This window comes from Marmota marmota, unplaced genomic scaffold, assembly GCF_001458135.2.
Source record: "Marmota marmota marmota unplaced genomic scaffold, marMar, whole genome shotgun sequence".
Classification (NCBI taxonomy): domain Eukaryota; kingdom Metazoa; phylum Chordata; class Mammalia; order Rodentia; family Sciuridae; genus Marmota; species Marmota marmota.
Genome location: NW_026000174.1, coordinates 28663254 through 28681856, shown reverse-complemented (window position 1 = coordinate 28681856; position 18603 = coordinate 28663254). Strand labels below are relative to the sequence as shown.

Sequence of the window (18603 nt, the reverse complement as noted above, 5' to 3'; positions counted from 1 at the left end):
AGGTTTCAAATACAAATTCTAGACTCACTGATGAGTTTTCACAACTTATTGGTAGAGGCAAGATAGACTTGTTTGAGGTTTACCTGACAAGCTGGGACTTTGTGACTAGAGAGTTAAAGGAGAATTACAAATGCAAGCCGTACCACTTGGAGCACATTCAGAGAACTGGATCTCTTCATCATTGCCTGCCCAGCTCTTGAAAACAGAAGGAAAACAGCTTCCTTCCCCTGATGCTTATTTCCAACTGCCCTCATTATCACCTCTTTGAATATCTTGCTTCAAGAACTAAATTACTAATTGTTTCAATGACTGAACTTTTATTTCTGTAAACAAGGCATTGCATGTTTACATATTTTATTTAGCACCCTGAAAGAGAAGATACTTGGAAAAAGCAGAGAGATTGTTTCTTAAAATTATTGGAGGTCGTTTTGTTTATCTTAGTTACTTGTGCTGTACAACTGTGTTCCATAAGGAAATATTCTTCTGAATGCATTCCAATATAATTGGTGCAATCCGAATGAATTCCAACTGCTGCTTTCCTCCTCTTAGTTAACCTTTCTCCTCTTCCTCCTCCTCCTTTTTTTTTTTTGTGTGTGTAGCAGAGGATTGGAACTTGTGTTACCTGATGGCTTCTGATTTTTTTTTTTTTTTAAAAAAGCATATTAGTGTAGGGATTCCCTTTTCCTTTTTACAGCTTCTCACCACCACACCCCAAAACGTTCTCTACCCTGTTAGCACAATGAGCAAGTCAAAGGAGCAAACTGCCCAATGTTTGAGAAAATAAGCAAAAGAACCTCTAGTCAGGGAAACGCTTCTTTTAATTCATTTTCCTTTGCTTAACATTCTTGAGCCAGCTGCAGGGAATAATGGAATGAATTAAACAGGTCCTGGTTCTCAGTAGCTTATAGTCAATGCGTGTTGCATTTTTCTTTTGGCTGTTATGGAAAGACCTTTAGGGGGATGAAAACAAGTTTGCTTTAACCTGAGACAAATTTTTAGCCCTTTATGTGTATTTGCATAAACTTTAATTTAAAAAGTCCAAAAACACCTTAACACGATTATAATTACCTTAACCTAATAAGTATAGATGCACTTTTAAACATGTACATTTTAAGACAAATATGAAAATTAAATTCTACAACATAAATCACTTTTGGGTGCCCTTGAATTACTTTTCAAGTACATTTAGGATACATTTCTCTTTTTAACACAAGGAAAATGGAAGAAAAACATCTCTCTCATATAGTCTTAAATAAAAGCTCTGACAGAATGTACAAATTCTATTTTCAATGTATTAACTAAAAGAACAGTGCACCAGGAGATGTGAACAGTGAAGTTTGTATGAACAGTGGGTGAGGAAATAGGCAACCTGGGTTCTGGATTTTATTATATCAGATAATATTTTATGCAAATAACATTTCTTTTGTAGTCTTGAGATTTCATCATCTGTACAGCAAATAAATTGATTTGATAACGTTCACAATTCTTTCTTCTGATAACATTGAATTACCTAGTGTTTCTTTATGAGAAAAAAATCAATACATTACATGTTGAACCCATATGCTCAGAGATTTAAGATATTAGAAACAAAGAGAGGTAGCTAGCATCATTGGGGATCTTTTTGGAAAGGGTGTGAAGAAAGGTTAACTAAGAAAAGGATACAAGCAGATATTATAGCAATTTGAAGAAAACAGAGGCAAAAATGGAAGTGAAGGGGGTTTTATGGTCCCTGTCAACAGAACTATTACTAAATGGCAGGTATTATTATATGCTGAAAATGTAAAAATAAATGAAACTCTGTCTTTCTCGTAAGAAGCTCAAAATATAGTGGGGAAGAAAGACATGAAAAAAAGAAAAGAAATTCTATCAACTGAATGGGGAGAGAAGATGGGATATGGTGGGAATACAAAGGAGGAGGTATTAGACAAGACTTCATGGAGAAAGTGATTTTTGTGTTGAGACTCAAAAGATGATAGAGTTAACAAGGAAAAACAAATGCAGTAGAAAAGCATGTAGAAGGGACAGGGCATTGACTTGGCTATTAACCCAGCATAAAGGAGTGGAGTGGTCCTTTTCACCCTATTCTTTCTCTCACCTATCCCTACACACAGTTTCCTCTGGTCTCATAAATTAGGGGCATAGATAAACAAGTTCTTTCTATGCTGCAGGACAGGAACTTTAGTTCTATCTTTCTGTAAAACCACAGTTATATTTCCATTTTGTTGACTTTGAAGGTTTATGAGAAGTAAAGGTATTTGTAAACTCTTACAAATAATTATTTTTAAACTCTTTCCCCACCCCTCCTTCAGTCTGTAATGACACACTTTCTTGTCTTTGCTAAAGAAGCACAAAATCAAACTTCTGAATTACTCCTGTTTTTGTCTCCACCTTCTCACTACTAAACCTGTCCAGCTTTATACCATGCCTCACTTGGTATGCAAAGGAATTGCCAATGTGTGTGGTATAAAAGAACAGGGTCTGTTAACCTGGGTATCTGACGCTAGGCCTGAAGTTCTCAGATGTTGTTTAGAATTACAGCAAAGGTGGGGCAGTATGAAGGCAAGAGTTGGAATCTTTGGGTAGCTCCTATTGAATCTGTTTTTGTTGTATAGTATTTTTTTTTTTCCCTTTCTGCATTCTCCACCATTAGATAGGTTTTTTGTTGTTGTTGTTGTTGTTGTTGTTGTTGTTGTTGTTTTTGTTTTTTTTTTTTTTTGTGAGGGAGAATTTGATTCTCTTTTTCTCTGGGTCAGACTCCACACTACTAAAATGTCTTTGCTAACTGCAATGAAAAAATGCAGGAGAACCTACTCAACTACAAAAAGAATTTGGTATGTAAAATTGTGTCTGCATTTTACTGTTGGTTTCCATATATTGGAGCATACCTGTGCCAGTTTAAAGCCCCTTTCAATTTATATTTTATCAAGTTCTATTTCTAACCACACTTTGCATAGTTCTTTTTGCCCTTTCAGTCTATTAAGCTAGGATTTTTTAAAGTGTCTTCTACTATAGCTCAGAGATGGGTTGTTGAGGAGAGTTGTCCAGATCAAAACAGTGACCTTTGCTCCTTCAAGATGACTGGTGGTACCATTAACTTTTCTTTCTCCATTTGAGGATTATAAAGTGCTGTTTTCCAAAGAATAGCTGTAAGACATCTGGAAATATGGTTTGCTATTTGAGAGCTCAGAATGGCAGTCACATCAGAATCTTGCTTCTCCTTGGACAATGATCCTTGTCTGGTAGCTAGGAACAGGAAATAGGCTTCACTGTGATTCACTATATAGCTTATTTAAAATAATTTAATTATAAAAACAGAAAGAACATGGGCTTAAAAGTGAGACTGATTCTAAATGGATAATAACTCCTATCTTACAAAACTATTATGAAGATTAAATAAAATAATAAATTAAAATACCTAGCAGTGTCCAGCTGAGTTAGTACTCAACATGTATTTGTTAAATTATCTCATGAATATGGGGGTGATGATTGGCTGGCTGGAGGACTGGCTATATGGTTTTGTGAAAACCATATAATTATAAAGATAAAAAGGTCTTTGAAGCCTTTCTCCATGGCATTCTCTATTGAAGATCTTACATGATTTATCATAAAAGGAATAAAGATATATTTTATATTATGATAAACATAGGTGCATTGTAATTTGACAACCATTATAATTTGACAACAGTTTGGCTGTTTAGGGACAAAGTATGCTTCTCTTCCCAAATACAAACTGGTATCACATAGCTTTCAAGCACAGTACATAGACCATTGTGTGTCCTGGTAGATACTCAAAAATTTCCCTTTAAGGCTGAGTTTCATTAATGGAACTTACTGCTCTATGTTGAATCTAAGTAAAAATCATATGACTCTAAGTGGGCTTGGTTATTAACGTGTCATTAGGATCCAGATGCAAGAAATACTTATTGTTAAGACTATACTGAGTACATAAAACTAGAATCTTTAGAGGTATATATTTGTGGATTTGTGAGATCTTCATAAGATTTAATCCAACTTATTTAAGAGAGGTTGGCTGATGAATTAGTGGTAAAGTATGGAAAAGATTCTGTGTTTTCTGCTTTTACATTCATCATTCTTTGGAAATACCTGTCTTCTTGGAATAAATTCTGATATTTTTAATATGGCCTTGCTGTAGTTACATGTTGAAATCCTTATTCCCAAGGTGATGGTAACAGAAGGTAGACCTTTAGGAGGTGGTTAAGTCATGGATCTGGAGTTTCCACAGATGGCATTAATTAAAAGAAGCTCCAGAGAGAGAGTCCTTGCCCCTTCTACCATGTGAGGTCAGAGGGAGAAGATGGCCATCTATGAGGACGCAGTCCCTCACCAGACACTGAATCTTGTGATGCTTTGATCTTGGGCATCTCAGCCTTTAGAACTGTGAAAAATAAATTTTTGTTGTTTCTCAGCCACTCCGTTGATGGCATTGTGTTGTAGCAGTGCAAATGAACTAAGGCAAGCCTCCCAAAGCCCATGCCCTCGAACTTCTCCTCCTGCCACTCTACTAACCCTTAGCAGCCCTGCCACACTGATCTTGTTTAAGTTCCTCAGAAACTTGTCTCTTTCCTACCTCTGAACCACAAAACTTGATATTTCTTCTTTCTAGGATTTTTTCCACTGGATAGGTCTTACAGAATATGATACTTCCTTCGAGAAACAATTCTGATCCTCCAGATGACATTAAATACTTTCATTAGGTGGTCTCTTGACATTATGTGCTTTCCTTTCTCAGTGCTTACCATAACCATAATTTCATAGGTATATCTGAGCATTTACTTAATATCAGTTTCTTGTGTTAGCAAGCACCAGTCTAAGTGGCTTGTTGGTGTAACTCTAGTATTTAGGACAGGGTTTAAATTATTAAGTATGTAATAAAGATTTGTCTATAAAAAAATTAATGAATGCTGGAAATGTGCTTGAAAGATACAAAGATTAAACATTTGTTCATTTCTTTTTAAGAAACATTTATTTTTTTAGTTATAGGTAGACACAATATCTTTATTTTATTTTTATGTGGTGTTGAGGATCAAACCCAGTGCCTCACGCGTGGTAGGCGAGCACTCTACCTCTGAGTCACAACCCCAGCCCCAAGCATTTGTTCATTTCTATTTTACATTATATTCTGGTAATGTTGGAGTAAGAGCTAGAAATTTCTTCTACTTCCAATACTGACTAATTACATGATAACGGAAAAGCTAAAGTTACTTCTGCTTGCTAGATCTCAGCTCATCAGTAGAATGAGGAAGTCAGTCTCACTTAAATGATGTGTTAAGGCTTACAGTTCCATGTGGTAAGCATGTCATCGTTCCACTTACCAAAAATTTTAAGGCTAATTACTTTTTTAAAACACTACTAATAAAAGTGGATCATTTTTGGCTAAAAAGTAAAAGCATTTCTTAAAGTATTCCCATAAAATATGAGCGATTTTATAATTGTGAAAAATATTTAGCTAGGCATAATTTTACTTGTGTGTACTACATATCATTTATATGTCTGGTGTAAAGAAACAATTCAGTATCCCAAATAGTCACTGAGCATTTTTCAAAATTGAAATGGAAAAATCCATATTTACAAAAGTCTTCACCAAAGTTTAAATGTTTATGAGACTTTTGCTAAGCCCATTATAAGCTTTACTATAATGTTTTTTTCTTAAACCTCAACTATGTTTATGAATGGATGTTCATTATTATCATAAAGACAATCATCTATGATCTGAGGATTCTATGTGGAATGACATTTTTGTAAACCCATATGAAATAATCAGTGTTCAATCTTTTTTCTTCCTGAATCTTCAGTCTGTAAAGGGATTTTCTTCCTTAAGCTGTTTAGTTAGAATAACTAGTATTTTAAAATTATCTCAAAAAAGGATGAAGTTACATCTAGAGAAACTAAATTTCTTAGTAACTAGATTGAGAAGAAAAATTGGTACTACTCCTTAGTACTGCTCTAACAGTGTAACTTGTATACTTTTTAAACTTTGTAGATAATTTTAAGACAAGTTAGTGAAGCTAGTAGTTACTCAGAGGTTATCTAGTAAACATTTTATCAGACCATTACAAATGAATAATTTCTTGTGAAAAAATATAATTTAACTGGGATTGAATTTATTTCCCTTTTTTAAACTCAAAACCATAAAATTATTCATTATATATAATTATGTACCACTTCTGTTACCTCATTTATAGACATTCTCTCTCCTTCCTAACATATAATGATTATATATAGTATGTTAATTCAGAAAATATTGATTGGGAATCTGTTATTTGCAAGACATCATTGTTGGTGCTAGGCATTAAAAAATAGATTGTAGATACAGTGTGTAACGGATAATAAAATACACAACCATAACTAAACACAGTTTAAAAATTTGGTAAGGACCACAAGAAAAGTGCAAATCAAGTTTTAAGGATCTATATTTTACATGTTTAGGGCTTGATACTTGGTCCAAGACTTTGAGTCCTCCTCAACCCCTAACATAGAACCTTGCATACAGAACATACTTGATTAATGTTAGCTTAGAAGGTGAGCTGTAAAATTATTTTATAAATTTATGCCTAGTCAATCAATGGCATTTTCATTATCCAAAACTAAACTCTTCAATCTGAAGATATTTATAACAAATAATGTTTTTGTTATATAGAATGTGATATTTTAATTTTCATGAGTGCCTCCTTTCTTTTCATTGTACTCCATATCCTGATTTTTATTTCAAGACTCGTTCTACTAAATCTTACATGATATCCACTGCCCAGTTAACCTAGGTCTGTAAGATTCATGGAATGTGGCTATAATTCTTTCTACCTCTAAGATATCTAGTAATCAAGACTTAAAGAAAGGGCTCTGAGGAGTCTCTGAGTTCATGGGGTCTTGCCTCTTTTAAGTATAACTTACTAGAAAAATATGTAAAATAAATGATTGTCAGAGCTTTAGAGGAAGTTATTAACATTACTCTCTTTCTCAAAAACAACTGTATTGTTCAATCAACCTGAGGGATCACTGAATTAAGTCAGCTTTTTAAAAAATAGATTATTCTGCATTTTTCACAACTTGAAGTTCCCTAAAGTACTCAAGATTGAGTAAAATAAAATGTGCTTTCTTTTGATCTGAGTGATTGAGGTAAAGTGAAGGCATAAATTATGTTTAAGGACCCTTAAATCTCTTTTAAGATTTCATGACTCTCTAATACTCGATAGTAGGATGCATTGGTTATGATGCCAACTACTATATAGCCAACACCTTTTCAACTCAACCCCCTCTATCCATTCCATTTGTTAACAGAATTTTCCTTCACTGCCTTAACCCAAGCAGAAATTTTTTAGAAGCTTCATCTGCCCCCACTTTGAAGACATCTGGCTAAATTTCAAAGAGAAAGGACACAGCAGAGTTAAAAGGAAGCAAAAAGGACAGCCTTCTTTTGCCTAAGTTCTGTCAATTTGACTGACTCTTACTTGTGAATTTTTCTTGCCACTGAGTCATTCCATACAGAATTATGAAACTTTAATTTCTTTAGAGGCTTGTTATATTAGAAAAATTGTTCCAAAGAAAGCAACAATCATGACATAAGCACATCTGGCTCTTGCAAATTATTCTTTATTAAGCTTTCGTTTAATTACATGTGCTGAAAGGTCTGTTTTTGATTACTGTAATTTTTTTTATTTGTCCATCTGAATGATAGTAATGCTGGAAATTATATACAAACCACCTGTTTTTTCTCCCCTACTAATATAGCAAAGTTTGAGCTGTTTTCTCTCTGGTTGATGAACTAGGAAGCTTTCTATTTATTATGATAGAAATTTGACTATCAAGGTAATGGCTTAATCTTGAGTATAAGAGGAAAATAAAATATTTGAATGAAGTTTTCAAGCATTAACTAGTGTTAAGATTGGGGCACCTAACTTCTGGCTAACTATAGCAGATTAACACATTTATTTATTGCCAGTTTCATACAAATCTTAATATAGCAACAGTTAAGGATTATAGGTATAAACCTTCAAGTAGAAATAGAAAGAGAGGCCAAAAATGTTTTTGGAATATGAGAAATGGATAGATAGGGATAGATAACTGTCTTTGCAAAAAAGAGAAAGCTGATATCTAAGCTTTAAGAGTGTAAAGCAGAAAAGAATCAAGCCCAATTGGGAGCTGAATCTTTGAAAGGTTGAAGAATTAAAGGCATCATGTATTGTTGAAGGCAAGGATTGAAGAGGTAGATTTGTAGACAAGATGATTAGTTGAAAACAGACAGAAGATGATCCCTCTCTAACCCTATGCAACTGGTAACTATAATTCCTACCTCTCAACCACCATAACCGCTACATAACTTGGTAGAAGACTGGAAGTTTATGGAAGGTTACTCTCCTGAGAAGTTGAACTTGAGAGGTTGAGAGGGAGATTATTTTTGGTGTGTGTGTATGTGTGTGTGTTAGGCATAGCCAAGAATGAGTAGTGATAACATTTTGGAAAGGTGATAGAGCAAGACAGTAAGATCCCCTAGCTACCTCCTCCTGCTTGGCCCACTCAGTGGTGGCATACAAGTCTATCCCTCAACACAGGCAAGAATTTGAGGATCTCTCTCAAAGAAAATAGTCCAATGTAAAAGAAACAATCTACAGATATTGATATTTGGGATTCCTCATTGAAAAAACCCTATTTATGCATTATTACTTTATACACATCAGTCAATAAGTGAACCCCCCCACTTAGACTTTTCAATCATCTTGTGAGTATGTCACTATTATAGATGAATAAACAATCAATGAACACTAAAAACTTCATTAAAGCCTCTTATAAGGAAGAACCCAAAGAGCTTGAAAAAGACAACAATGCAGAGAACAGAAAGCAAAAACAAATCCCAAACCTATAATTAATATTATTCAACAGAATAGACAACTGGATGCTATAAAAAGAAGCAATTAGAGAACAAAAGAGTACCTTTAAAATAAGAATATAAATTTTAAAAATTCATAGATGCCTTGAAGATCAAGTTAAAAAAATCTATGATAGAGTATAATGAAAGGTCAAAAAGTGAATAATAGAAGGGAAAATAAGGAAATCGAACAGTTATCCAACAGGAGTTTGAGAAGGAGAATAGAGGGAAGAAAGTTGTTAGTTATTTACCAGATTTAGGGAATATGAGTTTACAGAGTAAGAAGGCCAAGTGTATAGAACAATACAAACATAAACGGATGCACCTCATAGTGAAGTTTCAAAACACTTGGCATAAATGGAAGATCCTAATGCTTTCATAGGGGAGAATAAATTGCATATACAGGATCAGGAATCAGAATGACATCAAACTTTCTTAGCAATAAAAATAAGAAAACAACAGATCAATATCTTTAGAATTCTGAGGGACAATTATTTTCAACTTAGAATTCTATACCATTCAAACTACAATCAACTAAGAGGCATAATCATAACATTTCTCAGAATATTAGCTCTTAAAAATTAACTGCACATATACCTTTTTCAGGTACCTCCTGGAAGATGTGCTCTATCCAAAAGAAACAGTTTAGTAAGAGGCAGGAAATCATGATAGCCAGGAAACAGAATTAAGGATAGAGAGGCAAGAGTAATTATACATACTATAGATCTGCAGTAGGCCTAAAGAATCAACTACTTCAGATTAGAGCAAGAGATAGAAAATTCCAAGATGGACATCTGCATGGAGAAGAGGTATAAGATACCTAACACAGATTACCTGATATATTCAACTAGACTGGGTTGCATTTCATTGGTCTCTTGGAGAGTTTGGGAATTGATTTGTGATATTTCCATAATAAATTAATAAAAATTGAGGCAAATATTAAATCTAACAAAATAAAAAGTTGAGAAATAGAAAATTAAGTATAGTTCAACTGTGAATAATATCTAAAGAGAATGCTATAAACAGTAAACATTAATTTTAAAATTTGTGATATTAACATTAAGAAATCAGGGAGGAAAGTCTGAAGCACATGTGGGGTTGGTAATATAAGAGAAGTAAATTTTCGTCTTTTATTATATAAAGTCAGTGGATAAAGATTTAACAGTATATATGCATCTACAAGTGAGACAATAAATACCAATCAAACCATTAAGTTCAAGGGATATACAGAGCTGGGTCTGAGGTAGGGAGGACAGGGGCAGGAAAACCAAGGCTACCACATGCGGCTGTAGAGGCTGTGTACTGTACATGTTGGCCATGCTGTTTTGTTGTTGGTTTCTTTCTGGTTTTAAGCCCTAAAGTAGTAATGAACTTGTTAAACTTGTTGACTATAAGAATACTTTGATAAAAATTAACGTTATATAAAAAGAGGTTGGTCAACCTGTCTTTCAATCTTTGTTCCTAATTTAGCTATATCCACGTATTTTGAGGTTGACAATTTTAAGATTTATAATATCAGGTTATCCACTTATCACGGAAAAAGGGATTCTCTTAAAACTGAGCAGATAGAATGAGTAAGAGTATCATTGGTTTGCTCAAGAGGACCATAGGCATTACTTCAGAAAAGACTATGAAACAGCATTGAGAATATAATGAGCATAACCTGGAGTCTCAGGCAAAGGCAGGACCTGAGGAAAGAAACAGAGTGATCTTTTCTGGACCTGATTCAGGTTGAGAATAAAGTGGGTAGCTTCTGTGTCCCACCCAACAAAAAGCTTGATGTTTTGTTTTTATTTTATAATCCATTGAGGACTATGTTATGTGTTGCCTGGAAGTAAGAGGGCCTGCCTTTGGGCCTCCAGGGTCTTGAGGGTGGCACTCATCATCCAGAAGGATCAGAGTTCCCAGAGAAGCTCAGTCAATGCTGAATAAGAACAGTGTAGTTCTTCCAGGAATCCATAGGAATATTCAGATTAGTTCTTAGTTCAGGAATAATAGAATTACATAAATGGGTAAACCAGATATTTAAGGGACTTTTTAATAGAGATTTGAAGCATGAGAAAGAATCTTTGAGACAACTTAGTCAAATTCCTTTTTGTGCAATTGAAGAAATCCTTCTAGAGGGATCAAGTCCTTTATTCAGGGTTTCAATATTATTGCCAGAAGGAACAGGCACAGAACCACAGCTCCCATGCCAACGCTCTTTCTTTCCATTGTATTACTTGGTTTTTCTTATTTTCCTCTTTGAAAAATAGTAAAAGAGAAATTGTGAGGCTGTCAGAAAAATAGTCACCTAACAATATGGTAAGTTTTATTTATTTTTTTCCTGAAACTCCATTTTAGCTGCATTTAAAGAGATCAATGTTTGTCTTCACTGTTTTGCAGCAGCTCTATGCCGCTCAGCTGGCCAGCATGCAGGTGTCACCTGGAGCAAAGATGCCATCAACTCCACAGCCACCAAACACAGCAGGGGCAGTCTCACCTACTGGGATAAAAAATGAAAAGAGAGGGACCAGCCCTCTAACTCAAGTTAAGGTACTTGCTTTGCAGAATTGTGGAAACTGTTTGGAAAATAGCTTCACAAGAAAGGTAGTGAACCAAGCTATGCTGGGAATAAATAGCAGGCAGCATAGCAACATAAAGGAACCCCAAAATGCTCCTCTTTATGGTAAATTTCATGATTGAGCACTGAGAAACAGGTGTTTCTCTTTTGATAACAATAGTGCCATATTGTGAGATCTTTACCTAAATCTGCAAACTCACTTCTCAAAAATTTTTCCCTTTTGGATTCTGGCTTTTATTTTTTAATGTTCATTGGCATAAATGGCCATGATTTTATTGCTAGTCTTTGTCATGGACTTGTGACACTTCTTTCCATGTTCCTTAAACAGGTGGGGAGCCAACTTACAGTACGAGAGAAGGAAGATTGTGAATTTTTAGCTTTAGAAGGGGAACAAAAAATAATTTAATGCTGAATACTAAATGGTTTGTTGATGAAGTTCTCTCCAAAATAAGTTGTAAATGGGGACTCTGAGGAATTAATGACATCATTGCCTAGTTGTGCTTTTGATGCCAAATAATTGTGATAGACTTTTTCAAGTAATAATGTCAACATTAATAGATACCTTTCCTAACTGATTTTCAGTGCCTTGAAACTGGGCATCCTGGAGATATTTGGTGACAGAGAGAAACTGATGAGCTACTCCAACTTTGTGCTGCAGCTGGTACCTATAGGTGGTACTGGTTGTTTTTTATGATTATATTTGCTTTCCATCTTGAATTACTTAATTCAAATAGTTCAGAGAAACTATTGTCCTATATAGTTGACTTATCTACTTGGGCATGGGTATGTTAAATATAGATGCTGTATTATAATGTGACAAAAATGTGCATTTGGAAAGTTGTTGCAATCATTAAATCTTCACATAGAAAGCAGTTAAGACCAACCAAACTCAGCATTGGATGGTATATAATTACTGAAATTGTTTTATTTTTTAAAAATTTACAGTTAGGAATTTTGAGACTGAAGAAAGTCTCGAAAAAAAACAAGGGACTCCAAATATCAAAGATCAAAAAAGTGAGCATCATTAATACAGAGAGACTAACACCAATTCCCCAAGTTAATTTAATGCCATTCAGTCTTTTAGATTCTCCAAAGAAATAGATGAACATTTATGTTTTGTTGTTAGAAATATTAAGATATGAAAATAGGTGGTTTACATTTCATAAGACAGTAGTTTTTTTAGGAAAACAGGCTATTTTGTGTTCCAAAAGTTTATGTTTGTGAATAAGAGAATACTACAACTTTAACCAAGTCATTAGAATATAGGAAATATCTGTGACTTGAGCTATTGAGTATTAAATATTTTAACATGAAAAAGTCATTTTATAAGTATTGGCCAACTGGAACTACACAAAACCAAGCCTTTACTGTATGAATAAAATGTTCCCTGGTTATGTTCAAGCTTATATCTGCTTTTACCATTCTGTCTTTGTGGGACAACTGAATTTTTATTACTCACTTGACCACACGCAAATTCTTAGGGAGTTCTCTATATAATTTAACTTGCCTATATTTTATGTTAATAACAAAGAAAACATTTCTCATACCCATTAGATTGTTTATTGTATATGTGTGTGAAAACATATAAACCAAAACATAAAGCAAATGTTTCAAAATTTAAAAATAACTATTATTGAAGAACTTCTGAAAATAATCCCATGGCTTTCTAATTGAAAAAAAAAAATTATGATCACCAAAATCTCTCATGTTTCTCTCTGTAGTCATTTGCTTATTTTGAATTCAGACATGACATAGGGCAAAATTTGCTAGAGGTAACATATTTTAAAAATAATCTTATGTATCTTCTTTTTCCCAGAATTTTTATCTAATATAATAGTCAACATCAGTAGTCAGAATATTTATGTTCAAATACCTGTTCAACCGCTTTTACTACCTGTGTTACTTTGGGTAAATTGCTTAATTTCTTTCAACCTTTGCGAACCATGCAATTGCTTACCTTCTGGCATTTACTCCTAGCCTCAGGTAGTTTCCTCACATGCGTGCACTGATTTGCACTCCGTTAAATACAGAGAGGGATCTCTGGTAAATCCTCAGCATTCTTTCTCTGTGTAGCTTTCTCTTTGTTACCCTATCTTGCGTATTCTACCTATGTCAGCATCGCCAAACTCTGAACTCTCAGGGATCCTGTTTTCTTCTCTGTAAAATGGAAGTTAGTGTTATGGGTCTTAAATGAGACAGTATATCCTCTGTTGTAAAATGAGCATTCCATAAATGTTGGTGGTAGTGATGATGCTCATAACAGTAATAAAGGAAATGGTGTGGTAGTTTTAGCAGTTGGAATTAAAATGTTGAGTTGTGGACTTCCGTACTGAGAGGAAACCCTAATTGAACATACCTAGAGGATTTCTATTGTCAACCCTGATGGAAGATCCAGGATCAAGCTTCACTTTCCCAGGTTAAACGTGTAAAACTCAGGACAAGACTATATAAAACAGTGGTTTGGAGGCATTTAAAATAGGAAGACAGTGGTCCCTGCAAAAAGAGAAACAAGTGAAGGGAACACTAGACTTGTTCTAGCTTACAGTCTAGCGGGAGTTTCCAGGCAACTGTGGAGGGAACTTGCCAGGATCCCCAAATAGAGAGACAGAGGTCAGAGTTTAGGTATGCTGACATAGATAGAGTTTGTAAGGTAGGTGCCAAAGGGGAGAGAACTACACAGAAAGAGAATGCTGAGGCTCTACAGAAAATTCCTCTGTATATAATACTGATATGCAAGTACACTCATGTGAGGAAACTACTTGAGGCCAGGGAAAATACCAGAAGGTATCAGGCAAAGCAATTGCATGGTTCACAAAGGTCCACTCATAGTTTGCATTCCCAGAGTGCAAACATCTCCTGACATGTAAGTCATCAAGTACAGTTCCCAGAAGGGTATTTGTCTCATAGGGAGGCCAAATTCTCTCTAGATTAATGGCTGTTCTGAACCTACCTAATAAATCTGAAAAGTATACTCAGAAAGGACCAAATTGTTCTGAATCTCAGAACAAAGTCCACAAATATTTAAAGAAATGCATAAATTCTAGCATCTGACAATGGAAAATTCACAATGCATAGTATCTATTCAATAATTATCAGGCTTGTAAAGAAGCAAGAAAATATGAATGATGAAGAGAAAATTCAGGCTATTTCAAGCAGATTTCAAAATGATGACAGATAATAAAATTAGCAGGTAAAATAGTAAAAGCAGCTATTATATGACACTTCTAGCTGGACCCAAGTGAGGAGATAGGCAAATCTGTTCTCTAAAGAGTACCTATAAAGCTGGATAAAGTTGACAAAAACTTCCATCTCAGCAATCTGGAAATTGACTAAAGGCACATATAATCTGAAGAAACATTTATGCTTCTTACATGTAAGAATAGTAGGAGTGTGTGGAATTTATTTCCCCTATCCAGGCTCAGCACAGAGTTTCTGTCAGGCTAGGGTAGGGTGTAAGAACCAACAGTAGCTAAGCCACGTTAGAAAAGGACTCACTGTATTCGGAGTTGGTAGGTGATACTCATGTCCAGTGACATTGTTGATGGAAATGATAATCATTATATTATAAGTAATAAATTAGAGCATATTTAAAACCAAAAAGGATGTTATAAACTCCATATATTCAAGAAGATTAAGGAAATCATATGAATGATAAGGCAGGATATAGAAAAACCTAAACTGATTGTCTAAAAATGATATTACAGTGTTCAAGATGAAAATACACTGGATGGGATTGGTAACGTCTTAGACATGGCAGAAGAAAAGATTAGTGAACTTGAAGACATAACAATAAAACCATCCAAAATGAAACTGAAGAAAGATTGGTCAGTACTTTGAGTCAACTTAAATGCTCTCATATTTGCAATTGGAGCCCCAGAAGGAGGGAGAAAGAACAGACAATTATATTTGAGGAAATAATGGCTGAGTATTTTCCGAAGTTGAGAAAAATTCTGAACTCAAATATTTTAGAAGTGCAGTGAACCTTAACTAAAAGAAAAAATGGGGGCTTGGATTGTGGCTCAGAGGTAGAGTGCTCGCCTAGCATGTGCAAGGCCCCGGGTTCGATCCTCAGCACCCCATAAAAATAAATAAATAAAATAAAGATATTGTGTCCAACTACGGCTAAAAAATAAATATTTAAAAACAAAAGAAAAAATGGAAGAAACTAATCAAATGCTTAGCATATAAATCACCATTATTTAAATAGGAGTAAAGGAACTAACTGGTCTAAATATCCTTTGAATTGAGGACAAAAAGAAGTAAATTGTAATTAAGTACATCAGATAATTTTGGCATCCATAATACATATAACTATTTCTTAAGAACATGTCCCATATCTAAATATAGATTAAAAAAACATTACAACATAGATGTGACAGAAGGCCTCTTTCTTACCAGGACCAAAAGAAAACAAAGCAAAAACCTAGGACATCATTACGTTATCAAATAAATGAATTATTTTCTCTGGTAGTTTGGTAGAAAGGGGGCCTGAGTTTGGAATTCAGTAAATTAGAATTCAGATTCTTTCATCCACGCATGACCTTGGAGAAGTGATTTTGATCATTCCCATCTCCATTTCCTCATTTGTAAATGTAGAATACCACTGCCTCATGGAGCTATTGGTGGCTAAATGAGGCAATATATGTGAAATGCTTCAGAGACTACTTGGTATGTTATCATTCTTTTTCTCTTTCCAGTTCTCCTTCTCAAGTGGTATTTTCTGGCATCTCTTTTTGTTCCCCTTAATCAGTGGTATTTGTACTGGAAGAGACCTTAGAGATCATTTAGTACGAGACCCTCTTTTTAATGGATGAAGAAAAAGAGCCCTAGCGAGATGCCGTGTTTACCAAGGGAGAGAATGTTCTGTTACCAAACTCTATTTTGTATTTCAAATAAGGTGACATTAAAATCCAGCTCTCTGTGCCTCTCAGAAGCAAAACAGGAGTTAACATTTGCTGATGATTTTATTTTAGAACATAATAATGCAGATCTTAAAACTGAACATTTAAATGAATATGCTCATATTATAACCAAATTTCTAGGATGATAGAAGTGTTGCTACAGGTATTTTATGGCAGGATAAATGAGACAAAATGAAAGCAAGGAGCTTAGCTTTAAAGTTCCTAGCTAAACTAGAGTTACAAGCCAGATAGCGGAATAGTGTGCTCAGTGTAAAGGGAAATGCATCTTAAAATAGACATTCCGTAAATATATGTAGCAAAGGGTATAACAAGACATCACTTTAAACATGAAAAATAAATTGCGTATAGCATAGTATGTAAAACATAATTATAATGTGTGCTTGCTCTTTGCAAAAATTAATTTTAAACATGAATAGAGACCAGAATATAGACCACAAAGAGAGCCCACACCCAGAAAGCCACATAGAAGCCATGGTGTGGCATGTGGCTCTGTGGGCTGGGGCCCAGATCAGAAGAAGACTTTCCATGTTTCCATTTTTAAAGTACTTGCGATTGTTTGATTTAAAATATATATTAAAAAATTAGCTGCAGAGTCTATTTATAGTTACAGGAACTTTTCAGAGAGAATAACACAAAAGCACTACAGAGCTACTGAAATTTTAAATAATTCTTTGTAAATGCCCTAGGTTAATTTAGATCCCTGAAAACACATTAGGAAATTAAGCTGTAATGTGAGCTAATTCAGATTTTAATTTGGCAAAAAGAATGATCCAACTACACAGTTAATGTAAATAGAAGCATAACACAGGGAAATTAATGAGGTTTCCTTTCGATGAATCTTCAAGGAGGTAGATAATTAGCTTCTTTTGTTATTATTGTAGGAGAATGTAGCATTGTCTCTGAGGTGTAAAATAACTGTGGCTTACTAAGTGATAATGTGCTTCATTTGTCTTTTTTTTTTAATAATTATTTATGTTAAACTCTTGCAGGATGAAACAGCAGCACAGCCGCTGAATCTCTCTTCCCGACCCAAGACAGCAGAGCCTGTGAAGTCCCCAACATCTCCCACACAGAGCCTCTTCTCAGCCAGCAAAACCAGCCCCGTCAATCTGCCAAACAAAAGTGGCATCCCCAGCCCCCTTGGAGGAAACTTGGGAAGAGGATCCTCTTTAGGTAAATGGAAAAGTCAACACCAGGAAGAGACTTATGAATTAGGTAAAAGAAAGCAAACCTGTTTAGTGATAACTGATCCTCATTTCCAACCCGTTCCTTAAAGATAATCCTCTTTTCTTTTCTACTGAATCATAGCCCAAGTTAGTATTCTGGGTGATTAAAACTTTTGGAAAAAATTCTAATGTAAATCCCGCTGGAATGGGTTTTTCAATTGGTGATGACTTAGATCCAGCAAGTCACAGACTTAAGAAATTCTGTTTTTGTCAGTGCTTTCTACCTAAAGTAACTCTCCAAGGCCTTAGGACCTGGCCTCAATGCTGCCTGTCAAAAGTTTAAACCTTCTTTTGAAATTTTATATTTTCTCTTCAAAATGTGTGTGAAATTTACATGTTATTATTTATTAATTTTGCATTAAAATAAATATAAATTACATACTTCAATAACATGTGAAATAACATTGATATCTAGGAAGGTATATCTTGTACTCCTGCATATATTGTCAAATATCTCTAGGAATATTCACACCTCTGTGTGAAAACTCTGGAGGAAAAAACATGGGTTTTAAAAATGAGACAGGCTTGCACTGAGAGCCTTTACTGACTAGTGGCCCTGGGAAATTTATTTAATATTTTAAAATTCAGTTTCCTAATCTCTGAAAGGGGAATAGTATGCCTCAGTTCATAGGCGACTATGAGGATTAAAAGAGAAAAATGTATATAAAGTGCCCAGAACAGTGTCTAGTACCTAAGAAGATGCTCAATTTTAAAAGGCTAGAATAAATAATACCTACACATTTACAAATACTATAATGAAACAATAAATATGAAAACACCTGTCAATAGGAGAGTGCCAAAAAGCATTAAAATTATTACTGTATTCTTTATAACTCTTAATATTCTAATAAAGACATTGAGACTTGAAAAGGTTAGGGACTAGACCTAGCATTTCTTCACCATGTTACCTTGCTTGTATTATTGAATCCTATAGCCTAAAATTCTCCTTATGCTAGATAGAATAACATGCAACTATAGCCATTTATAGTTACAAACATTGTTGCTTATTTG

General features: G+C 34.5%; 1 protein-coding gene across 11 annotated transcripts in view; it reads left to right on the top strand.

Moving 5' to 3' along the window:
* LOC107158126 (SRY-box transcription factor 6) overlaps window positions 1–18603 on the top strand; it is a 290105-nt gene that overhangs the window by 190419 nt on the left and 81083 nt on the right. For 9 of the 11 annotated variants that reach the window (XM_048788410.1, XM_048788414.1, XM_048788413.1 and 6 more), the window contains 2 exons: window positions 11267–11416; window positions 17356–17581. In XM_048788410.1, the coding sequence (XP_048644367.1) occupies window positions 11267–11416; window positions 17356–17581 (376 nt within the window). The remainder of the gene's footprint in view (window positions 1–11266; window positions 11417–17355; window positions 17582–18603) is intronic. The other 2 variants (XM_048788408.1, XM_048788409.1) reach the window with 2 other exon arrangements.